The sequence below is a fragment of the Rhinopithecus bieti genome, unplaced genomic scaffold (genome assembly GCF_001698545.2).
Source record: "Rhinopithecus bieti isolate Rb0 unplaced genomic scaffold, ASM169854v2 scaffold_31548, whole genome shotgun sequence".
Taxonomy (NCBI): Eukaryota; Metazoa; Chordata; class Mammalia; order Primates; family Cercopithecidae; genus Rhinopithecus; species Rhinopithecus bieti.
In genome coordinates this window covers 5,172,910-5,198,484 of record NW_016814470.1, presented here as the reverse complement: position 1 = coordinate 5,198,484, position 25,575 = coordinate 5,172,910, and the positions used below count along the sequence as shown (strand labels likewise).

General features: G+C 44.2%; 1 protein-coding gene across 1 annotated transcript in view; it reads left to right on the top strand.

Moving 5' to 3' along the window:
* Window positions 1-25,575, top strand: part of MAP2K1 (mitogen-activated protein kinase kinase 1) — a 124,493-nt gene that overhangs the window by 54,276 nt on the left and 44,642 nt on the right. Inside the window, exons 2-5 of the mRNA XM_017851066.1 lie at window positions 1,185-1,395; window positions 2,901-3,047; window positions 11,610-11,687; window positions 12,686-12,737. Of these exons, the coding sequence (XP_017706555.1) occupies window positions 1,185-1,395; window positions 2,901-3,047; window positions 11,610-11,687; window positions 12,686-12,737 (488 nt within the window). The remainder of the gene's footprint in view (window positions 1-1,184; window positions 1,396-2,900; window positions 3,048-11,609; window positions 11,688-12,685; window positions 12,738-25,575) is intronic.

Sequence of the window (25,575 nt, the reverse complement as noted above, 5' to 3'; positions counted from 1 at the left end):
GCTTCACCTCCCAGGACTTCAATTTGAAACCCAATGAAATCCGGTGAAACACAGTGGAAACTCTTACCACCTTCCTGTTAACCAGCTCACAGGAGTGATGAACACTTTTCAGTTCCCTGGATGAAACACTCTGAGCAATGCCCACAGCATGCACTGCAGGAGGCTGCTCTCTGCCATACCCACTCGCTTCAGCCCCCACTGGCTGAATTATGTGCTTACCAAGAGCCAGCTTGTTCCCAAACCCATTTGTTCAGCTGTAGCTGGTATTGTAGTTAAGTAATGTATTTAGGTATCAGATAAACTGATGAAATATAACTGCAAATGAAGTGATTCCCCCCCCCATGAACACTAGTTAAAAGCTGTGGAAAGACTCATAAGTCCAAGTTACTGAAACACGTTACTGTCAAACGAGATGAACATTAAGATTGTGGGAAATCATAAAACTCTAAAATTTTAACGTTAACCAGCTTTAATGAATCAGGAATAGGAAATTGTCAACAATGTATTATGTTCTGGTCCGTGTGAGAGGATGATGTGGACCTCTTAACCAGTGGGTCCTCTTTGGACCCTTATTCAGAGTCTTGCCCTTTGTTAAAGAATGGGCGAATGAATGCATATTTATATACGTTATGCAAAAATAATAACTTTAGATATATACTTTTTATGATTTTTTGCTGTGATTTTTTTGATTAACCTGGTCCAATGTAATCTGGACCTGATTACATTGAAAATGAGGATTTCTACTGTTGTGATTCAGTTTAAAGTTGATTTGATTTCATTTTAGTGAATTTAGGGAATTTTATTTTGTGTATGGTAAAAACAATAAAACCAACAGTAGTGGGGCTTTTTAAACTGGAGTTTTAAAGCGAATTAAGGTGGCTCATTCTGAATTTTAGTAGGTTCTTTGGTTCCTTTCATTGACTTACAACATAGTGAGAAAGACCTAATTTTTTCATTTTATAAATAAGGACATTGAAGCCCTGAGAGGTAAAGCATGTTGGTGATAGTCATCTGGGGTGGCTGGAGTGAAGTGGGCAGAGCCACAGTGGGAGGGGGCCTCTTCTCTAGCCTCACTCTTTGATTCTCTGTCTGGCCCCAGAGCTGGAGCTTTCCATGATAGGAGTACTTCTTTGGGTTGACTTCTCTGGTGACAATATTGACTTGTGCTCCCTGCTTTGGAACAGGACCAACTTGGAGGCCTTGCAGAAGAAGCTGGAGGAGCTAGAGCTTGATGAGCAGCAGCGAAAGCGCCTTGAGGCCTTTCTCACCCAGAAGCAGAAGGTGGGAGAACTGAAGGATGACGACTTTGAGAAGATCAGTGAGCTGGGGGCCGGCAATGGCGGTGTGGTGTTCAAGGTCTCCCACAAGCCTTCTGGCCTGGTCATGGCCAGAAAGGTGAGTTTGCCTTGATTAACAGGTAATTGGATTATCTCTCAGGGTACCTAGAAGCCTGGGGACCAGGGTAGAAGGAAGACTGACTTTACTCAATGCCTTTTTGTGCTGTTTGAATTTTTTTTTTTTTTTTTAGATGGAGTTTCGCTCTTGTTGCCCAGGCTGGTATGCAACCTCCACCTCCTGGGTTCAAACGATTCTCCTGCCTCAGCCTCCCGAGTAGCTGGGATTACAGGCATGCGCCACCATGCCTGGCTAATTTTTTGTGTTTTTAGTAGAGACAGGGTTTCTCCATGTTGGTCAGGCTGGTCTTGAACTCCTGACCTCAGGTGATCCGCTCGCCTCAGCCCCACAAAGTGCTGTGATTACAGGCATGAGCCACCGTGCCTGGCTGTGCTGTTTGAATTTTGAATGCATGTTATTTATCAGATTATGGATAAACACACCAATGACTGTGTTAGTGTATTAATCCCCATCCCATCTGGAAAATAATGACTCTTCTTTAACCTTCTGTGTGCTGTGGAAGGAATGCCAAGGTACCTGTTTATTGCTTATCAGGTGCTGGAGAAGCTACTTTCATTCACCCAGCCACAGTGATGCACAAAACAAGGATTTCAAGTTGTTTCCCACTTGTGCTCCAGCCCTGCCAGTGAATCCCCTTTATCTTCCTGCATTACAGCATCTGAACTCGCCATCATAGGATGTACTTGTAGAGCTGGACTTCCCTTTCCTGTCTACCCTTGGTCCTCTTTTGGAATATAGCCCCTTGGCTCCAGAGAGGTTGGGCTCTTCGATGTTTTTTTGCACATTGTGTTCACTCCCGTGCCCATAATTTTTTTGTGTGTGCTGTTCCTTCTGTCTTTTCAAACAATACCCATCTTCTAGGTCCACCTCTTGTCTAGCTTATACCACGTGCCCCAGCCCACACTGGTAACCACTGCGTCCATGTTCTCTGACACTCGCTGTCTGTGGGATTTTTTAGAAGTTCAACCTTACTGCGTAGCTATTTAATGTGACTGTCACTTGTCTCCCCAGCTGGAACAAGGGAAAATGTTAGGGTGACATAAGGTAGCACCTTAGACTTTGGCTCAGTCTCAACCACATCAGGCTCCTGAGGTCAAGGAAGAATCTCTTGGGCAGCCTAGGTTAGCATACCTGAGTCCCTCATACCCTTCTGCTTTCACAGCTCTTGAGTGTGAACCAAATCCTCAAGGTCAATTTCTCTTCTTATCTGAGCTCCAAAGCCTCTCTCGGAGTAAGCCTTCCCTTAACTTTGTTCCTGTCTAGGCTCCCAGGAGCCGAGGCACAGCTGGGACAGCCCCCAGTGCCAGTGCCTGCCTTAGTACAGTGACACTCAGTTCTTGGTTGAGCAAAAACTTGTTTGTTACAACTTAACCTGTTTCTCCTGTCTCTACCTTTAAGAGCTTAAACATTTAACAAGACTACATCTTTCGTCCCTTCCTCCCTCTTTCTTTCATAAAACTTCTCTTTCTTCTACTTTTCTCCAGCTAATTCATCTGGAGATCAAACCCGCAATCCGGAACCAGATCATAAGGGAGCTGCAGGTTCTGCATGAGTGCAACTCTCCATACATCGTGGGCTTCTATGGTGCATTCTACAGTGATGGCGAGATCAGTATCTGCATGGAGCACATGGTATGTGACACCCTCTCAGCCTCTGGAGCAATGGCCTTAAGAGTTGGGTGGCTCTGGCCTAATCTTTGGTCTGGGATGTGACCAGCTGCCTCCCTGCTGCTCCTGGGATCCATATCACTATGTGAGGCATCTGGGAAGTCTGACTGTAGAGCTTGGGATATTCACAAGATGTCAGACCTCCTTTCTAGGTCCTTGCCTCTCTTCAGAAAAGTGGCAGTATTCCTGGTGGATGTACCTAGAGCACCTCTCGTAGTTTTTTTTTTTTTGATTCAGATGACCCTAAGATGTGATGTAAGTAAAATCTGGTAAATAACAGTTTAAATCCATTTCTTGTGTACAATGCTGTATGCTAGGTGTGAGGCTCTGGGATTATGAAGATGATATAATCTACTGTAAGGGCAGCCTCTAGGGTTTCTCTGGGTTTCTGCATGATGCACATTAGTGGAAGGAGAGGGCAGTGGAGAGAGAGGGCATTCATAGGCTAATTAATTACATGCGTGTTAGCTGCCAGTCATTTTACCACTACGTGCTTGGAATCCCTCCTTGTCTTCAGATATAAGTCTTCCAACACATTGTGCAACTTAGGGAATTCTTCAAGTGTTGATCTTTGCTTTATTCTCCCTGGGCTGATGGCTTAGAGATGAGGGCTGACGTGAGTCTGCACACTTGGTGGCTGTCATGCTTTCAGTCCAGTATTGTGTCTCTCAGCTCCTACCCCATTTTCTTCCTGATACTTTAGACCTGTCCTGACCTCTAGAATAGGGGTCCTGGTATGCAGCCTTAGTGAGCTTTAGAATAACCCTCCTGGGAGGATTCTCTACTTGTGTCTCCATTATTTTGAACCTCTCTTCATTGTAATGATCACGAAGTGCTGCATCCACTGTTATAGGCATCTGCCAACATTTGTGGGTGCCATATGGAACCTAAATCCTAAAAACATCTTCTGCACATCTAAAGGTTAGAGAAAGTGCTTGTTCTCTCTTTCCTTAATGAGAGCAAAGCATTCTCTGTGGGAAGCATATGAACATTTCTGGCTTGGTCCTAGTCCTTGGCCTGGGCTGCTGATTATTTTCTACTTGAGTCCTGGCTTTCCCTCAGGGAGCTGTTTCTTATCCCTTGGGTTTCTTGTGTTCTTTTTTTTTTTTTTTTTTTTTATTTTATTTTTTAGGGCGATGAAGGGTCCCTGTCCCCCTTTTTTTGAGACTGAGTCTCGGTCCTGTCGCCCAGGCTGGAGTGCAGTGGCACGATGTCGGCTCACTGCAATTTCCGCCTCCCAGGTTCAAGAGATTCTCCTGCCTCAGCCTCCAGAGTAGCTGGGATTACAGGTGTGCACCACCACTCCCCACTAATTTTTTTTTTTTTGAGACGGAGTCTCGCTCTGTCGCCCAGGCTGGAGTGCAGTGGCGCGATCTCCACTCACTGCAAGCTCTGCCACCTGGGTTCACACCATTCTCCTGCCTCAGCCTCCTGAGTAGCTGGGACTACAGGTGCCCACCACCACGCCCGGCTAATTTTTGTATTTTTAGTAGAGACGGGGTTTAACCATGTTAGCCAGGATGGTCTCGATCAGACCTCATGATCTGCCCGCCTTGGCCTCCCAAAGTGCTGGGATTACAGGATTGAGCCACCGTGCCTGGCCTGAATTTTTTTTTTATCGTTAGTGGAGACGGGATTTCACCATGTTGGCCAGGCTGGTCTCGAACTCCTGACCTCATGATCTGCCCACCTCAGCCTCCCAAAGTGCTGGGATTACAGGCGTGAGCCACCGTGCTAAGCCAATCTTTTTATTTTTCTTTCTTTTTTTTTTTCTGAGACGGAGTCTCGCTCTGTCGCCCAGGCTGGAGTGCAGTGGCTGGATCTCAGTTCACTGCAAGCTCCACCTCCCGGGTTTACGCCATTCTCCTGCCTCAGCCTCCCGTGTAGCTGGGACTACGGGCACCCGCCACCTCGCCAGTTTTTATATTTTTTAGTAGAGACGGGGTTTCATGAGGTCAGGATGGTCTCAATCTCCTGACCTCGTGATCCGCCCGTCTCGGCCTCCCAAAGTGCTGGGATTACAGGCTTGAGCCACTGCGCCCAGCCGCCAATCTTTTTATTTTTCTTACATTGACCTCTTGAGATACTAGGAGGCTTCTTCCTTTACACTGACCTTTTTTGAGATGCTAGATGGCGTCCTTATTCTGGAATTCTTTATTCACTTTGAACTTATAGATGTTGATCACATCTCTTGTGCCCTTGCCATGTCCTCCTCTTCCTTCAAGCCTTCCTTCTCCTTCAGGAGAAGATGACACTGGGAATGACTGGGGTTGGTTTCCCATTCTCTTGGCCCATTTCCAGTGACTGCAGGTCAGTTTTTTCCCCCCATGGATTTGGCTCTCTGGAAATAGTGAGATATTCCTGCACAAGTCTCTAAATCAGAAAATATCTCTGGAGTTACCGTGGGGAGCCTGAGACTGGGAGGGGAAAATGTTTCAAGGGCCAAGCACAGTGTCTGGCACCCGTTGGTTGGTATGTGTTGAGTTACTGAATGAGGGTGGCCAGGATGGGGAAGACCTGGTCAGGCTTGGGGCTTGGTGGGGGAGGGTTAGGCCTTGGAGCTTGCCATAGGACCTTTTGGCCCTGAGTATACATAGACCCAGAGGGCAGCTAGAACAGTCAGTCAGTAGCAGTGGAGAGGCTCAGGTGATGCCGGAGCATCTAGATGGACCATGTAGGAAGCAGCTGTGGCCTGAAGACCAGAAGACCAGGCAGCCATGAGAGCCAGAGTGGCTTTCTGCTTCAGCTCTGGGCACTCTCAGCCCTTCCTTGTTCCTGAGCAGGTCCTCTAGCAGGAAAGGCCCTGCCCTGGCTTCCTCTGGATGGAAAATTCTGACTGTGGGCTCTTGCTTCCCTCGGACCTTCTGCTTTGCCTCAGCTCCAGCATTTCAAAGGTGTTGTCAGGTAGAGAGAACTCTGTTTGATAGCCACATCCCAGCTTCTGCAGGTCTTTGGTCCTCTCTGTCACAGTCTTTGCATGAGTTTTGTGTCATGAATATTATTTTCCCAACACTTTATTATTAAAATTTTCACAGGCCGGGCGTGGTGGCTCACGCCTGTAATCCCAGCACTTTGGGAGGCTGAGGTGGGCGAATCACCTGAGTTCAGGAGTTCAAGACCAGCCTGGCCAATATGGTGAAACCCCGTCTCTATTAAAAAACTACAAAAATGGCCAGGCGCGGTGGCTCACGCCTGTAATCACAGTACTTTAGGAGGCTGAGACGGACAGATCACCTGAGGTCAGGAGTTCGAGACCAGCCTGACCAACATGGAGAAACCCCATCTTGACTAAAAATACAAAATTAGCCAGGTGTGGTGGCACATGCCTGTAATCCCAGTTACTTGGGAGGCTGAGGCAGGAGAATCACTTGAAGAACCTGGGAGGTGGAGGTTGTGGTGAGCCAAGATTGTGTCATTGCACTCCTGCCTGGTTGACAAGAGTGAAACTCTGTCTCAAAAAAAACAAACAAACAAAAAAATTTAAGCGTGCAGGAAAACTGGAAGGAAGTGTACAGTCGTAAACCCACCACCTAGATTCCACAACTTATATTTTGATATATTTGGTTTACCACATATCCATTGCTCTGATCAATTTTAGGGGATGTATGGGGTTTTGTTTTTGGTTTTTGTTTGCTTGTTTGTTTGTTTTTGAGACAGGGTCTTCCGCTGTCGCCCATGCTGGAGTACAGTGGCGTGATCTTGGCTCACTGTAACCTCTGCCTCCTGGGCCCAAGCGATCTAACCCCCTCAGCCTCCTGAGTAGCTGGGACTATAGGCACGTGCCACCATGCCCGGCTTATTTTTGTATTTTTAGTAGGAATGGGGTTTCACCGTGTTGCCCATGCTGGTCTTGAACTCTTGGGCTCAAGCAATCTGCCTGTCTTGGCCTCTCAGAGTGCTGGGATTAGAGATGTGAGCCACCACGCCTGGCCCTGGGAATGCGTTTTGCAGTAAATTTGTGTCATCAGCATTGGTTGAGCCCTGTCTTCTAAAGCACTCAGCCGGGGGCTGATCTTCCCTAGAAATGAGCCCTGTGTGTACTGCCCAGTCTGAATGTTGAGACCCAAGGAGGGAAATGAATGCTCCCTGATCAGAACAGGAATGCTTTTGTCTTTGGGGAAGGAGATTCCTGCTCAGGTGGTAGCTGAGCAAGCGGAGAACTAGGGACCCAGAGTTGATGGTTCTTGTGCAGGAATAAAAGCTTTTGAACTGTTATTTTCATAAAGCATTTGTCTCTTCCATAGAAAACCTTCACAAAAGCACCATTGACTTACTTAATAATTGGCTTCTAAAAATAAGCACAATTTCAGCAGCTTAAGGCAAGGACTTGGCAACAGTGAATTAGAATTAGAAAGTTGTATGGTTAGTTGCAGGCAACCCTGGAGAAGCCTGACTGGCTTATGCCCCTTACATTTGGTAATTTCATTGTTCACATTATACTCTGCTTGTAGCTTTGTGGAGTTTGTTAAAGGGAAGAGAGCCAATGTTTCCTTTTTGTTTTAAAATTAACTAATTAATTAATTTTAGAGATAGGGTCTTGCTCTGTTGCCCAGGCTGGAGTGTAGTGGCATAATCATAGGTCACTATAACTTTGAGCTCCTAGGCTCAAGCAATCCTCCTGCCTGAGCCTCCCAAGTAGCAGCTAGGACAATGATGTGCATCACCATGCCAAGCTAATTTTTATTTTTTGTAGAGATGGAGTTTCACTACTATGTGGCCCAGGCTGGTCTTGAACTCCTGGCCTCAAGCAATCCTCCTGCCTCGGCCTCCCAAAGATTTGGGATTACAGGCATGAGCCACTGCACCTGGTCTGTTTTTCCCTTTTTGATAGAGATATTTCTCCTACCATCTCCCAGGAGAAGTGTAAACCAAGACAGTTACCTGGGCTGCCCCCTGTCCTAGGCTGCATTTGGGGTCAGTTGAGAGGTAGTGCTGGCTGGGCACAGTGACTCACACCTGTAATCCCAGCACTTTGGGAGGCTGAGGCAGGAGAATTGCTTGAGCCCATGAGTTCGAAACAAGCCTGGGCAACAAAGTGAGACTCCCCATCTACAAAAATAAAAAAATAAAAAATACCTGGGTGGGGTGGCACGTACCTGTGGTCTCAACTACACGGGAGGCTGAGGCAGGAGGATCACTTCCTCCTCTGAGCACCAGTAGCATTGTCTGTTCTCTTCATTCAACTGTTTGTTCCGTGCCTTGTTTCAGAGGAGGATTTAAAGTGCCTTACCTCTTACGAATATATTCTGTCTCCCTAAGCAGAGAGTGTGTTCTATCTTTATCTTATAGTTTTTTTTTTTTTTTAAAGTAGTTCTTACATTTACAGAGGCATTTGATAAATGATAGAGGATGATGATAACTGCTCAATATAGATGGGATATTTTAGAAAATTTGTTTGAGTTTTCAGGAACTAGGTCTACCTCTGAGGGTAATTTTTTTTTTTTTTTGAGACGGAATCTTGCTCTGTTGCCCAGGCTGGAGTGCAGTGGCACGATCTATGCTCACTGCAAGCTCCGCCTCCCAGGTTCATGCTGTTCTCCTGCCTGAGTCTCCTGAGTAGCTGGGACTACAGGCGCCCGCCACCACGCCCAGCTAATTTTTTGTATTTTTAGTAGAGATGGGGTTTCACTGTGTTAGTCAGGATGGTCTTGATCTCCTGATCTCATGATCCGCCTGCCTCAGCCTCCCAAAGTGCTGGGATTACAGGCGTGAGCCACGGCGCCCGGCCTCTGAGGGTAATTTTAAGTTGCAAGTGGTAACTGGCTACACCTGAAGCCACAGGGGACCTTAACCTTTTTCTGCTTTGATATATCAGGATCCCCTTAGCCAGGCATTTCTTCAAGATGGTAGGTTAAAATGTAGAACCCTTAATGGGAGCCCCTGGTGTGTGAGCCCTGCAGAGCCTGGCTTCATACCATACTTGTATCCTCTCTAGTACTCTTTTTCCATTGCCTCTGTCTGGCACCCCATTCATGTCATCTCATCTCCTTACCAGTCTCTCTGCCTCCAGAGTCTTGTCTGTCTCCCTGAGCTGCTGTGATTCTTATCTTTAAACACTCAGGTTGGATTCCTTTACTTCTGCCTCCATAAAGTCAAGTCCCAGTTCCTAGGTGGGGTTCTGGTCACAGCTGGCCATTTCCAGCTTGATCTGTCACTGCATCTCTTCATGCACCAACAGTGAAATGACCACATCATCCCAGAAGTACTCAGCAATGTAATGCGTCTCTGCTTTGATCTTACTGCAGTACTCTGTTCTTCTCTCCCTTTTCTCTTCCCCTTTTCCAGGTATAGAAATCATGCTCATCCTTTGAGTAATATTCAGCTCAAATGCCATCTTTTAAGAGAAGTCAGAATTACTTCTCCCTTCTTCTGCATATCTGTATCACTTTCTTATGCCATTATGGTTTCATTGTTAATATTGGGAAAAACTCCCAGACCGTGTTTTTTCCTTTACTGTCACACCACAACAATCAACACAGAAGACTTCTGTGACCAAAAGTGTGGAGGGATTTTCTCTACACTCTTAAGCAGCGGACGCCAGCTGGGTGTCTTCCTGTTTAATTCCGACACTGTCTACCAGAAGATCATGTCAGATCCCATGGATTCAGGGCTCAGTCCCCAAGACTCCGCCACCACCAGTTGCAAGTCTGGGCCTCCAAAACGTCCAACTGACTGGCTTTAAGTTGGGACTCCCATGATCCTATCTATCTTTGGGTTCGATTAATTTGCTGGATGGGCACACAGAACTCAGGGAAACACTTAGTTTTACTGGTTCATTATAAAGGACATTGCAAAGGATACAGATGAGGAGACACACAGGACAAGGTATGGGAGTGGGGTGCGAAGCCTCCATGCCTTCCCTGGGCTCACCACCCTCCAGGAACCTCCATTTGTTCACTTTTCCTGAACCTAGCCTTCTGGTTGTTTTTTTTTTTGTTTTTTTTGTTTTTTTTCTTTTTTTGAGACAGAGTCTCGCTCTGTCACCCAGGCTGGAGTGCAGTGGCCTAGGCTGGAGTGCAGTGGTGCGATCTCTGCTCACTGCAAACTCTGCCTCCTGGGTTCACGCCATTCTCTTGCCTCAGCCTCCTGAGCAGCTGGGACTACAGGTGCCTGCCACCACGCCTGGCTAATTTTTTGTATTTTTAGTAGAGACAGGGTTTTACCATTTTAGCCAGGATGGTCTTGATCTCCTGACTTTGTGATCCGACTGCCTCAGCCTCCCAAAGTGCTAGGATTACGGGCGTGAGCCACCACGCCCTGCCGCGTTCTGGGTTTTTATGGCAGCTTCCTGAGGTCAGCATTCCTTCCCCCAGCATATAGGGCAGGACCCTCTCAGGGGAAGGCGTTGAGATCCACAGTTGTCTATGGCCATACCACCCTGAACGCGCCCGATCTCGTCTGATCTCGGAGATCCACAGTTAAAAAGGTGGGGGGTATATTAGAGTCCTGCTTTGGGGCAGGTAAAAAGAGGGCAGAAGAGATTCTGAGGCCTATTCCTGAGGCCTTACACGCCCAAAGTTACAACAAAAGACTAAGGCATGCCTGTAATCCCAGCACTTTGGGAGGCTGAGGTGGGAGGATCACTTGAGCCTAGGATTTCAAAACCAGCCTGGGCAACATAGGGAGACCTCATCTCTATTAAAAAAAAAAAAAGAAAAGAAAAGGAAAAGATTTGAAAAATGAAAAATAAGACTGTAACAAGGGCACATGGGAGTTATAAACCGAGAACCATAGATGAAAACTTTTATATATATATATATAAAATAATACCACAGTTATATTTTATTGAAAGTGGCATATTTCCCCTATTAGTAAATGTATTAAGGGCAGAAACCAGCTGTTTTTCATATATCTGACCCCCATAGAAGCTAACACAGTCTGTGGTACTTTGTAGGATTTGTGGAGTGAATTATTGCTTTCTATGACATTTTTCTTTGGATTGATAATTATGATTTGTTAGCACAATACCAAATGTACCTTGTGACATACGTGATAGTGATAAAATGGCCAGCATTTGTTGAGTACTTATTATGTGCCATATGTTGTTCTAAGTGCTTTATATCTATTAGCTGGTTTAATCCTTATATAGCCCTGTGATTATTATAATAGCCTAGTGATTATTATCCTCATTTTGCAGGTTGAGTTACTTAGTCAAGTTCCCCAGATAGTAAGCAATAGAGTTGGAATTCATATTTATAGTTTGCTTCTAGAGCCTGCGCCCCAAACCACTATATTATATTGTTATTTCAGTGCAAATCAGGCCTTTTTGTGACTACTGAATTAGTAATTGAATGATATTCGTGGGATTAGAGTTGTTACTTGACACCTCCCACAGTGGTTTGCATTCATACCATATTTGATGTCAGCAATAAACCAATGCGTGCTTACTCTTAACCTTTTAGGAGGATTTGCCTGAGATTCACTTTCCTCATGAGGTTTAAAGATTCATTTTCTTCCCGAAAGTTATCCCTTGAAAGAATAGTTAAGAAACATTGTCACTAACTGGTCTGGTATTCTCATTCTTAGGATGGAGGTTCTCTGGATCAAGTCCTGAAGAAAGCTGGAAGAATTCCTGAACAAATTTTAGGAAAAGTTAGCATTGCTGTGAGTATGTTATGAAGGTTTTCTTCTAAGTTCCTCATTGATAAGTTAATGAGTTGGTAGGAAATGGACAAGAGAAGAAGATGGGAAGTCAATGAGGGGAAAGTTTATTAAAAATAGTGGTATTTTGTCAGTAGACTCTTCCCTGTCTGGAGTCTATAGACACTGTTGTCTCTCTTGCATTAGAATGAGAAATGTGACTTTCTTTATATTAAAATCTGTGTGTCTTGAAAACCAGGGGCCAGGCACAGTGGCTTGCACCTGTAATCCCAGCACTTTGTGAGGCCGAAGTGGGAGGATTGCTTGAGCCCAGGAGTTCAACTCCAGCCTGGGCAACATGATGAGACCTCACTTCTACAAAAAAATAAATAGCTGGGCGTGGTGGTGCACACGTGTAGTCCCAGCTACTTGCAAAGCTGAGGTGGGAGGATCACTTGAGACTCGGCTGCAGTGAGCCATAATCCATAATTGTGCCATTGCACTTCAGTCTGGGTGACAGAGCGAGACCCTGTCTCAAAACAAAACAATTCTATGTAAAAAGATGGTTGCTTGAAAAGGCAGGTTAAGAAAATGAAACAAAAGAATAAAAAATAAGGGGCTGGGTGCAGTGGCTCGTGCCTGTAATCCCAGGACTTTGGGAAGTGGAGGCGGGCAGATTATCTGAGGTCGGGAGTTCGAGAACAGCCTGACCAACATGGAGAAACCCCATCTCTACTAAAAATACAAAATTAGCCAGGCATGGTGGTGCATGCCTGTAATTCCAGCTACTCAGGAGGCTGAGGCAAGAGAATTGCTTGAACCCAGGAGGGGGTGGTTGTGGTGAGCCAAGATTGCACCATTGCACTCCAGCCTGGGCAACAAGAGTGAAACTCTGTCTCCAAAAAAAAAAAAAAAAGAGGGCAGATTTGTGATGATGATAAATGAAATATTTTCCTAGGGTAAAATAGATTATTTTTCTAATCACCAGTATTTTGTCTTCTTTTACATTCCCGTTCCTCTAGGTAATAAAAGGCCTGACATATCTGAGGGAGAAGCACAAGATCATGCACAGAGGTAAGAAGCTATTTGCTAGTTGTTGTGCTTTGAATTTTAGATATAATCCAAAGGTTGTTGCTTCCTCTTTTTTGTACGTTTTGTTTTCGTGTAAAAGCCTTTTAATAACATGTTAAATCTTTTATTAAAAATCATTGTTTAGTTTGGTGGCTGGGGCAGCAGTTCCCACCCTCTTTCTGGTCTTGCTACACCTATTGCGTATAGCTGTGATGGACATAGTCATAGTCACCCTGGAAGTCTAGCTAAGAGCCTCAGCCAGAACTTAGTTATCCAGTCTCTGGTGTCACTTTTCACTGGACTAGATTGTGCATATGCCCAAAGTCAGGACTGGCCCGCTGCATATGAGTTTTGCTATAAAAGAAACTGATTTATTGCTTGGTGCAGTGGCTCACGCCTGTAATCCCAGCACTTTGGGAGGCCCAGGCAGGCAGGTGGATCACGAGGTCAGGAGTTCGAAACCAGCCTGACCAACATGGTGAAACCCGTCTCTACTAAAAATACAAAAATTAGCCACCAGCCATGGTGGCGAGCTCCTGTAATCCCAGCTACTTGGGAGGCTGATGCAGGAGAATCGCTTGAACCCAGGAGGTGGAGGTTGTGGTGAGCCGAGATTGCACTGCTGCACTCCAGCCTGGGCGACAGAGCAAGATGCCGTCTCAAAACAACAACAGGAACAACAACAACAAAACACATTAAAAAAAATAAACTGATTTATTTTAATAAAGGTACACATAGACTTACCATGTGAGCATACCATCTTAGGCATTTGTCCAAGATGAAAGATAACATATATCCATACAAATATTTAAAGAAGCTGTATTTCTTGTAGAAACAACTGAAATATCCTCAGCAGGCAAAGAGAGAAACAAATTGTTGTATTTCTATACAATAGAATACTCTTCAGCAATAAAAATGAACAGACTACTGATACACGTAACTTTGAATTTCAGAAACATTTATGCTGAGTGAAAGAAGCCAGACACAAAACAGCCCAAACTATTTCCATTTATATGAAATTACAGAGAGAATAACAACAAATCCATAGTGGCAGAAAGTAGATCAGTGGTTGCCTGAGGGGTCTAGGGAGAGATTAAAGGGGCATGAAGGAACTTTTTGGGGTGACACAAATGTTACATCTTTTTTTCCCCAAGAGCACAAATCCACTTGTATTTATTGACTTCTCATTAGTTTAAATCCTTGAAGGGGGCTGGGCGTGGTGGCTCATGCCTGTAATCCCAGCATTTTGGGAGGTCGAGGCGGGCGGATCACCTGAGGTCAGGAGTTCGAGACTAGCCTGGCCAACATGGCGAAACCTCGTCTCTACTAAAAGTACAGAAAATTAGCCGGGCGTGGTGGCAGGTGCTTGTAATCCCGGCTACTCAGGAGGCTGAGGAAGGAGAGGCTTGAACCCAGGAGGCGGAGGTTGCAGTGAGCCGAGATCGCACCACTGTTCTCCAGCCTGGGTGACAAGAGCGAGACTCTGTCTTAAAAAAAAAAAAAAAAAAAAAAAAAAAAATTCTCGACGGGGTACAACACCACTTGGATTCCTTAGCAGGAAGAGAACTTCAGAATTTGGCACAAACTATGCCGCTGGTTCTGTGGGCCCAAGTTACCTGTCTCCAGATTACTCCGGTGTTGTTTGGTTTGCCGCCAGGAGTTACTATATTGTTCTTTGCTTTGTGTACGTAAGCACATCTCTTGCCCAAATAGAATTGTGTTTCATCTCGGGCATAAACACTTTCAACTTTAGGAAGAACTGTCTTCTCCCTTTGGTTCTGGATACCCTGCTTATAGCCAGCAAAAATGGCCTTGCACCACAGCCTTCCACATATTTCCTTTTAGAGTCCTATTCCCAGCAGACCTCCATAGGATCCAAGATGGCGGGAAGGGCAAATGTTACATCTTGACGATGGTGATGGATACATGGGTATATACATTCGTTGAAAGTCAACTGTCCACTAATGTGACTGCATTTTATAGTATATAAATTATACCTTGGTGTAGTTGCTTTTTAAAAAGATGAAGCCAGAGAACAGGAAATTGGTAAACATAGTGCTGTCGGCCATGTCCCTTCTGCCGCAGCACTGTCAACAGTGACTGGTGTAGGGAGGAGAGCTGAAGAGGAGATGAGTGGACTAGGGTGGGCTGGTGGAACTGAATGGACAGCTTATAAACCCCATAGCGTAGGTGATACATCACAGGTGAGCAAGCTGAGCACTGAGTGGAACCACCTTTGACATGGCTGACTCCTGGATGCATTTTTTTTTTTTTTGACGTCCCCCTTCTCTCCCCTAGTGTTCTTTTTGTTAGTCTTACTTCTTCCAGATACTGAGCTTTCAGGTCTTCAGGTAGAGATCACTTCATTATGACAGTGTTTGCAAGTGTTGGAGGGTGTTCTGATTCAGTAGGTCTGGGGTAGAGCACAGGGACCTGAAAATTTAAAAATAGGCAATTAGCAGGGCGTAGTGGCTCATGCATGTAATCCCAGCACTTTGGGAGGCCGAGACAGGTGGATCACTTGAGGTCAGGAGTTTGAAACCAGCCTGGCTAACATGGTGAAACCCTGTCTCTACTACAAATACAAAAATTAGCTGGGCGTGGTGGCACATGCCTGTAATCCTGGCTACTCAGGAAGCTTAGGCAAGAGAATTGTTTGAACCTGAGGGGCAGAGGTTGCAGTAAGCTGAGATCATGCTATTGCACTCTAGCCTGGGCAACAGAGACTCTGTTTCCAAAAAAAAAAATTAAAAGTTTAATTGTAAAGAAATATATACATAAAGTTTACCATTTTCTCAAGTTTTCAGTGTATAGTTCAGAGGCATTAAGTATATTCACATTGTTGTGCAGCCATCACCACCATCCATCTCCAGAACTTTTTTCATCTTGCAGACGTCAAGCTCTGTATCTATTTAACAACTCTCACCAGATGTGGTGACTGACGCCTGTAATCCCAGCACTTTGGGAGGCCGAGGTGGGCAGATCATTCGAGGTCAGGAGTTCGAGACTAGCCAACATGGCGAAACCCCCGTCTTTACTAAAAATACAAAATTTAGCTAGGCATGGTGGCACACACCTGTAATCCCAGGTACTTGGGAGGCCAGGCATGAGAATCCCTTGAACCTGGGAGGCAGAGGTTGCAGTGAGCTGAGATTGTGCCACTGCACTCCAGCCTGGGCGGCAGAGCAAGACTCCATCTCAAAAAAAACAAAAAAAAACCCCACTATTTCCCCCTTTCCCCATCTGTTGGAAACCACCGATCTATCTTCTGTCTCTATGAGTTTGACTACTCTAGGTACCTCATTTGAGTGGAATTATGCAGTTTTTGTCCTTTAGGGACTAGCTTGTTTTAGTTAGAATAATGTCTTCATGGTTCATCCATGTTATATGATGTGCTAGACACTGGTTCTTAAGTAAGCGCTGGTTCTAATGGTGTGGTCCATAGCCACACTTTGGGAAACAGTGCATTGGGGGTAGAGTGAGTAGCTACGTGGGCTGTCTAGAAAGAGGAGTAATGGCAGCTTGTCCCTAGTGAGATTTGTGGGGAGAAAATAAATAGAAAATGAAGCGCAAAGAAGAATGTTGTACAAGTGTTCCCTCTCATTCCAGGGAAACTTTCTCAAAATATTGAAAAATTTCTGTCCGTGATAGACTTGTAGTTGGAATTTGCATGACCAGCTTACAGCTTGTACATATGGTTCAGTTTTGTGCATCTATTAATTTCAACCTGGGGCCGTCAAACTGCATTGTTAAGAACTACAGACTATTGGCTGGGCGCGGTGGCTCACACCTGTAATCCCAGTATTTTGGGAGGCCGAGGCGGGTGGATCACCTGAGTTTGGGAGTTGTAGACCAACGTGACCAACATGGAGAAACCCCATCTCTACTAAAAATACAAAAAATTAGCCGGGTGTGTTGGTGCATGCCTGCAATCCCAGCTATTTGGGAAGCTGAGACAGGAAAATTGATTGAACCTGGGAGGCAGAGGTTGCAGTGAGCCAAGATTGCGCCATTGCACTCCAGCCTGGGCAATAAGAGCAAAACTCTGTCTAAAAAAAAAAACAAAACTAGCCACTATTCTGACAAGAGCCGAGGAAACTCAGAGCTAACTTTTAAAAAGAAAACTAGACTGAAATTATTAGGAGTTACTGGTGAAGGACTTGCCTTCTCACCATAAACAGCTATAAAACTGGAAAACATACATGTGAAACAGTTGTAATCAGACTCTGAACAACAGATAAGGTAGGACTGTGATCAGTGAGAGATAAGAAACAGAAGCAGTAATCCCTATGATTGCTTCAGCTTTTTGTCTGGAAGTACTTTTTTTTGTTTGTTTGTTTGTTTTTGTTTTTTTTTTGTTTTTTTTTTTGAGAAGGAGTCTCGCTCTGCCACCCAGGCTGGAGTGCTGTGGCCAGATCTCAGCTCACTGCAAGCTCCGCCTCCCGGGTTCACGCCATTCTCCTGCCTCAGCCTCCCGAGTAGCTGGGACTACAGGCGCCCGCCACCTCGCCCGGCTAATTTTTTTGTATTTTTTAGTAGAGACGGGGTTTCACCGTGTTAGCCAGGATGGTCTCGATCTCCTGACCTCGTGATCCGCCCGTCTTGGCCTCCCAAAGTGCTGGGATTACAGGCTTGAGCCACCGCGCCCGGCCTGGAAGTACTTTTAAATCCCACCCCATCCCCTTTTTTTGAGACAGGAACTTGCTCTGTTACTTTGGCTGGAGTACAGTGGCTCGATCTCAGCTCATTGCAGCCTTGAACTCGCAGGCTCAAGCAATCCTGCCACCTCAGCCTCCCAAGTAGCTGGAACTACAGATGTGCATCACCACGTCTGGATAATTTTTAGATTTTTTTGTGGAGTAGGGATCTGGCTCTGTTGCCCAGGCTGGTCTCAAATTCCTGGACTCAGGTAGTCCTCCTGCCTCAGCCTCCCGAAGTGCTGGGATTACAGGTATAAGCCACTGCATCTGGCGTGTAAATCCCCTGGAGTCTGTTGGTGAATACTGATCTGCACATGTGCAGGGTGAAAGTCCATCAGACCAGACAGAAAATTACGAAGGAGCTATATGTTGAACAATTCCCAGAGTTTACGCAGGGCTGTGAGAAGTTCAAATTCCAACCATTCAGAATGGAAAGCCATAATTGAACATAAATGAAACGCAATAGAGACCCCAGAAAAGTCACCTTAGTTACCAGGTTAAACTAGCTCCAGGGAAAAGTTTTTAAAAGCTGTCCAATAAAACAAGTCTCTGAAAGGTCAGTCTGACCTACAGGTTACTTAACAACATGGCAAAACAAAGTTTAACACTCGAAGACAACAGAATCTAAACACCAAATTCAGTGTCCAGCATCTAATAAAAACAATTACCAGACTGGCAAAGAGGCAGGAAAAGCCAGGCCATACCAAAAGAAAACCCAATCAGTAGGAAGAGATCCAGAAATGAAAGAGATAATGGAATTAGCAGAAAATGACTTTAAGAGATATGAGGCCAGGTGTGGTGGACCAGCCTGGGCAGCATAGTGAAACCCTATCTGTACTTAAAAAAAGAAGAAAAAAAACAGAAGAGATGTTATAAATATATGCGCGAGTACTTAAAGGGAAAGATGAGTATATAGGCAGAGAAATGGAAGATAAAAAGAACCGTGAAATTTCTTTCTTTCTTTTTTTTTTTTTTTTTTGAGACGGAGTCTCGCTCTGTCGCCCAGGCTGGAGTGCAGTGGCATGATCTCAGCTCACTGAAAGCTCCGCCTCCCAGGTTCAGGCCATTCTCCAGCCTCAGCTTCCCGTGTAGCTGGTCCTACAGGCACCCGCCACCTCGCCTGGCTAATTTTTTTGTATTTTTATTTTTAGTAGAGAGGGGGGTTTCACCGTGTTAGCCAGGATGGTCTCGATCTCCTGACCTCGTGATCCACCCGCCTTGGCCTCCCAAAGTGCTGGGATTACAGGCGTGAGCTACCGCGCCTGGCCAGAACCGTGAAATTTCTGTGGATGAAAATTTCAGTATCTGAAGTGAAAAATTGATTTTCTTGTGCAGATTAGTCCCTACATAAGAAAGGAACAGTTAACCTGAAGATGCTCTAGTAGAGCTATAGAAACTGAAGCACAAAGAGGAAAAGACTAGAAAGAGATAAAGAGCAGAACCTCAGAGACCTGTGAGACAAGATTCAAGTAGTCTAAGTTACATGTAATTGGAGTCTGGGGGAAAGGGCAAGAAAAGAATGAGACCTATGGGCCAATTTCAGAGGCAGGTAAGACAATGTCATGCCGATGAACATAGAAGTAATTGGAGTCTTAGGAAAGGAGGGGCTGTGCTGGCAGTAAACAACTGGGAATTGATGTGAGAAAAAAACACTATTTACCATAATATCAAAAAATAGGAAATACTGAGGGACACATTTGACAAAAGATATCAAAACCTTAATACCAGAAACCATAAAACATTCCTAAGAAGATTTAAAGAAGACCTAAATAAATTAAAGAAGGCCTAAATAAATGGAGAATTTAAAGAAGACATGAATAAATATGTTATTGATGAGAAGACTCGTGTTGTTAAGGTAACAGTTTTGCTTTAAGTGCTAACCCTATGATTGCTATGTAGGCAATTGATATATTAATTGATCTGTAGATTTAAGGCCACCATATTGAAAATCCCAGCAGCCTTTTTTGTCAAATTAACAAATTACATCTAAAATTTACATGAAAATGCAAAGGACCTGGAAAAGCTAAGACAACATTGAGAAAAGAAAACGCTGGGGACTTAGACTACCTGATTTTAAGATTTATTATATCTAGGCGTGGTGGTGCACACCTGCAGTCACAGCTCCTTGGGAGGTTGAGGCAGTAGGATCACTTGAGCCCAGGAGTTCTGGGCTGTAGTGTGTTAATGCCAGTTGGGTGTTTGCATTAAGTTCAGCATCAATGTGGTGACCTCCCATGAGCAGAAGACTAACAGGTTACCTAGGGAAGGGTGAACTGACCCAGGTTAGAAGTGGAACAGGTCAAAACTCCAGTGCTGATTAGTAGTGGAATCACACCTATGAATAGCCACTGCTCTCTAGTCTGGGCAGCATAAGGAGACCCTGTCTCTTTAAAAAAAAAAGAAAAAAGAAAAAAAATTATTATTAAGCTGTAGTTATAGAGTGTTGTATTGGTGTAAAGACAAACATAATAAGTCAATAGAACAGAATGAAGAGTCCAGAATTAGACACATACCTATATAGTCAATTGATTTTTGGCAGATGAAATTCCAAGGTAGTTCAATAGGGGAAGGATAATCTTTTTAACACATGATGCTGGAACAATTAGGTATGCATATGCACAAAGATGATCCTTGACCATTACCTATTACCACATACCATATTCAAAAGTTAACTCACTGTAGATCATAGGTCTAACTGTAAGAGTTAAAGCTATAAAATCTTGTAGTGGAAAGCATTGGAGACTATCTTAGTGACCCATGTTTTGGCAGTTTTTAAATGGGAGACAGAAGGCATGCACTAGGTAGAAAAATCGATCAATTGAGAATTTTATCTAAACCTAAAATATCTGATTCTCAAAAGATACTGACAGGGCTGGTGTGTGGTGGCTCATACCTGTAGTCCCAGCACTTTGGAAGGCTAAGGCAGGAGGGTTGCTTGGTCTATATAACAAGACATCATCTCTACTAAAAAAAAAAATTAGCTGGGCCTGTTGATGTGTGCCTATGGTCACAGCTGCTTGGGAGGCTGAGGCAGGAGGATTGCGTGAGCCCAGGAGTTTGAGGCTGCAGTGAGCCATAATCTTTCACTCCAGCCTGGAGGACAAAGCAAGACCTTGTCTGGTGGGAGTGGGGAGTGGTGGAAAGACACTGACAGAAATGGAAAGACGAGCCACAGACCAAGAGATGATATTGGCAAAACATACATCTGACAAAGGACTTTATCTAGAATATTGATGAAGACCTCTTATAACTTAGTAAAAAGAAACAACTGAATACAAACAGGTAAAAGATTTGAACAGACACTTTACTAGAGAACTTTAATAAAGACACTTTACACTGCTGGTAGGAATGTAAAATGGTATAATCATGTTGGAAAACAGTTTATCAGTTTCATAAGATGTTAAGCATATAGTGAATATACATTTAGCTATTTCACTTCTAGAATTTGCCACAAAGAAATGAAGGAATATGCCCATTCAGATACTTGTACATACACATACATAGTAGTTTTATTTGTAATAGCCAAAAGCTAGAGATACCCCAGATACTCATTAACAATTGAATGGATAAACAAATTATGGTATTTCCATACTATGGCATACTACTTAGCAGTAGAAGAAACCACTGATACATGCAACAAGACCTGGATGAATCTAAAGAGAATTATGCTGAATGAGAAAAGTAAGACAAAAAGGGATACACATGATTCCATTTATGTAAAATTCTAGAAACTACAAACTTTAGGGACAAAATGCAAATCGGTGGTTGCCCAGGTACTGAGGGCAGGAGAGAAAGGAAACAATTACAAAGGAGCAAGAGGAAGCTTTTGGGTGTGATAGACATGTTTATTATCTTGATTGTGGTGATGGTTTTACACACACACACATTAAATGGTACACTTTAAGTGTATGTAGTTTACTATATGAAAGTTACATATCAGTAAAGCTGTAAAATAAGTTGCTCAACACCAGTGATAAATTCTTAAAAACATTCAGAGAGAGGACAACCATTAAATTTTCTTTTAAAAGAAAATTAAATTAAAATTTCTTTTAAAATTAAGTCACACCACCATCAGCCGCACTCCTTGGCATTTACCTAAGATAAATGAAAACATTAACTCGTGCAAGGACTTGTTAAACAAATGTTCATAGCAGCTTTGTTTATAATTGCCCCAAATTAGAAGCAACAAAAATATTTATTACCAGATGAGTGGGTATATACTGATATATTCAAACAATGGAGTACAACTCAGCAATAAAAACAAACTATGGATACATTTAACTTTGATGAATCTCAAAAATATGCTAAGGGAAAGAGGCCCTGTACAGAAGAGTACATACTGTGAGAGCCTGCTAATACGAAATTTTAGAACAGACAATCCACAGTAACATACAGCAGATCAGTGGCTGCCTGAGGGTCTAGAGGTGGGGATAGTTTAACATCAAAGTGCGTAAGGGAACTTTTCTGGAGTAATAGAAATACTAAATCTTGTTTGTGGTAATAGGTTCACAGGTGTAAACATTTTTGAAAATGCATGCAAGTATAGACTTAAAATGCTAACTGTAGGCTGGGTACAGCGGTTCACGCCTGTAATCCCAGCACTTTAGGAGGCCAAGATAGGTGGATTACCTGAGGTCATGAGTTCGAGACCAGCCTGGCCAACATGGTGAAACCCCGTCTACTAAAATACAAAATTAAGCCAGGCGTGGTGGTGGGCGCCTATAATCCCAGCTACTTGGGAGGCTGAGTCAGGAGAATTGCTTGAACCTGGGAGGCAGAGGTTGCAGTGAGCCGAGATCGCGCCGTGTCCGGCCTGGGCAACAAGAGCGAAACTCTGTCTCCAAAAAAAAAAAAAGAGTGCTAAATATAGAAAGCCACCTGCTTTCTAAGTGTACTGGCTGCCATCTTGTCCTCTTTCTACTGACAAGAAAGCATCAATAAGAGGTAGTGATTGGTTTGAGGGGAAACAGTTTTCCAGCAGTTTAGTCCTTAATCTGTGGCTTTTTAAGACTTCTGAGTTCCATGTTAGAATATTTTAATGTATCAGTATCTTTTTTTTTCTTTTTCTTTTTTTTTTTTTCTGAGATGGAGTTTTTGCTCTGTCGCCCAGGCTGGAGTGCAGTGGCACGATCTTGGCTCACTGCAAGCTCCACTTCCCATGTTCACGCCATTCTCCTGCCTCAGCCTCCCAAGTAGCTGGGACTACAGGCGCCCGCCACCACGCCCAGGTAATTTTTTGTAATTTTTTTAGTAGAGGCGGGGTTTCACCATGTTAGCCAGGATGGTCTCAATCTCCTGACCTCATGATCCGCCCACTTCGGCCTCCCAAAGTGCTGGGATTACAGGCGTGAGCCACGGCGCCCAGCCTAATGTATTAGTTTCTAGGAAATAGGATTAGCCGAAAGGAAAGGAGGAATGAACATTTCTTAAGCACAGAGTTGTATTCTAGGCTGCGATTGACATATGCAGTCTACCACTGTGGAAGGATGAGTGAGGTCAGTGTTGTAGGAGCATCTGGTGGAGTAAAGGCATCCCATCCTCTGTGAAATGGAGTCTGCATGCCTACTCAGAGGTTGCTGTGAGGATTAAGAAATTACATATGGAAAGCAACTGGCAAAGTGTTTTGCATATAGAAAGCTCTAACAATGCTAATTACCTTCCCTGTTTCTTTATATGATTTATCAGGAAACTAAAAGAGTGATTAAAACCTGAGCTTTGGTTTCTATATGTGTAAAATAGGAAGTTCATGTATTTGTCTCTCATTAACCTGTAAGTTTCTTCAAATCTGGGAACATGTCTAATTGCTGTGTATGTATCTTCAGTCCTGAAGATGATAGTAGAAAACAGTTGTACTTTGAAGGTTTGTTACATGGTTGGATGTATGATTAACTTGTTCCAGAACACACAGGAGTCAACTTGTGAAACTGGGCGAAGGACCCATGTCTCTTGCTCTTAATACAGTGTTTCTTTCTAGTCCTGTGTTTTTCTCTACTATGTACCTACTATGGACCGTGCCCTGTGTTTTTCAATGAAGAGTTTTAACTTTATTTCTGTTCCAAGGAGAGGGAGGTTTCAGCACATTCCTGGAACAACTAGCTTTCTTTTCCCTTCCGCCTAGTGCTGCCCCCACCGTCTTAGGGCTTTCTTTTCTGACTTCACCAATTGTTGCTCTTTGGCATGAAGAGCTGCTTTGTGAGCCAGATGGGTCTCTGAACAGATGTCTTCAGTGGAGAGTTTACCACTTGCACAGCCAAGAAAGGGAAGTCACTAGAAGGACTTCTGTGTGGGCTGGCCTGGCTGCTCAGCATTTCAGACTCCTGTTGTTTACAAGTCTTCTGCAGAAGAATTAACTGTAAGGCCTGGACTGTGGAATGGTACTTGTGCACAAGCAATTCCCGAGCAAGCAGCACAGTGAGTAAATGATTCCTGGAAACCTGAGTTCAGGTGAAAATGAGAGAGAGCAGTCTCCTTGTCCCTGCGTATGGGCTTCCTCATGGCCAGTTCTACCTCTGGTCTAAATATATTCTTCCCTGGTGAAATTTCAACTTCATTTCTTCTTCTGTCCTTTAGGAAAAATAGGGAAGAGTAAAGAGGTCTTTTCTCTGCCTCAAATTTTTATTTGTTCTTATTTATTGATATTTATTTGCTGGAGATAGCTTAGTGTTTTTTTCTTTTTCTTTTTGAGACAGGGTCTCACTGTGGTGCCCAGACTTGGAGTGCAATGGTGTAATCATGGCTCACTGCAGCCTTGGCCTCCTAGGCTAAAGCGATTCTCCTGCCTCAGCCTCCCGAAGTGCTGAGACTATAGGCATGAGCTGCTAGGCTAGAGTTGATTATTTCAATTACTATTTGCTATGTAACGAGCCTCCAAAACTTAGTAGTTTAAAATAACAATTTATTACTTCACACAATTTATTACTTTTTCTTTGGGTTGGCAGGTCCTCTTTCCCCATCCTCTGTGAGGCTATAGCCCTGGTTTCTTCCAGTAGCAAGTGGCGGTAAACCCTAGTACTCAAGTACCCTTTAAGCCTCTGCTTATGTCACGTTTGTTCATGTCCTGTTGGCTAAAGCAAGTCGTGTGTTTCAAGCCAAGATTTAAAAAGTAGAGTGAAGTCTCCATCTCTTGTTGGGAGGAGCTATGAAATACGGTAGCCCTTTTTTTTCCACTCTGTCACAATGATAAAGTTGAAGGTTCAAATCGTGACTGTGCTACTTATTGTGTAACCTTGGATGACTCATTTAACTTCTCCAAACCTCAGGAAAATAGAGAAAACAGAACCTACCTAAAGGGTTGTGTGCAGATTAATTAACAGATACAAAGCACTTAGAATAGTGCTTGACACGTAGTAGGCACTTAATACATTTTACCTGTTACTTAGATAAATTGGTAGAGGTTTTTATGATTACCAGCAACAGAAACCAGCCTGACTTGGTTTAAGCTTCTTAAAATTTATTCATTAGAAGGATCCAAGGGAAGTTCAGAGAGTCCTTTGAAAAGCTGATCCTACAAACCACGGTAGGGTAGGAACCAAGGCTACTCTGGTTAGGAGGTTGGCTCACACAGGCAGAAAAATAGCTCCCTGGCACACAACTGTAACAGTGCTATTGCTGCTGGGCCAACTGTCCTCTCCTAGCCTTGTTTAGAGGGTAGGCATGGGCTCAGTGACCTCCCAGATGGGTCCAGAGTCAGTGCCTCTGAAGCATCCACTCTCACCACAGTCATGCAGATACCAAGGGACACCATCCTCCCCTGCTCAGTGTTGGGGGCTAGTTGGTGGTCCCATTACCTAGTCCAGGTTGAAAGTGATTTCTGGGTGTGCCCTGCTCTAATTAAAACTAATGTACAAGGCCGGGCACGGTGGCTCAAGCCTTTAATCCCAGCACTTTGGAAGGCCGAGACGGGTGGATCACGAGGTCAGGAGGTCGAGACCATCCTGGCTAACACGGTGAAACCCCGTCTCTACTAAAAAATACAAAAAGCTAGCCGGGCGAGGTGGTGGGCACCTGTAGTCCCAGCTACTCGGGAGGCTGAGGCAGGAGAATGGCGTGAACCCGGGAGGCGGAGGCGGAGGTTGCAGTGAGCTGAGATCCGGCCACTGCACTCCAGCCTGGGTGACAGAGCGAGACTCCGTCTCAAAAAA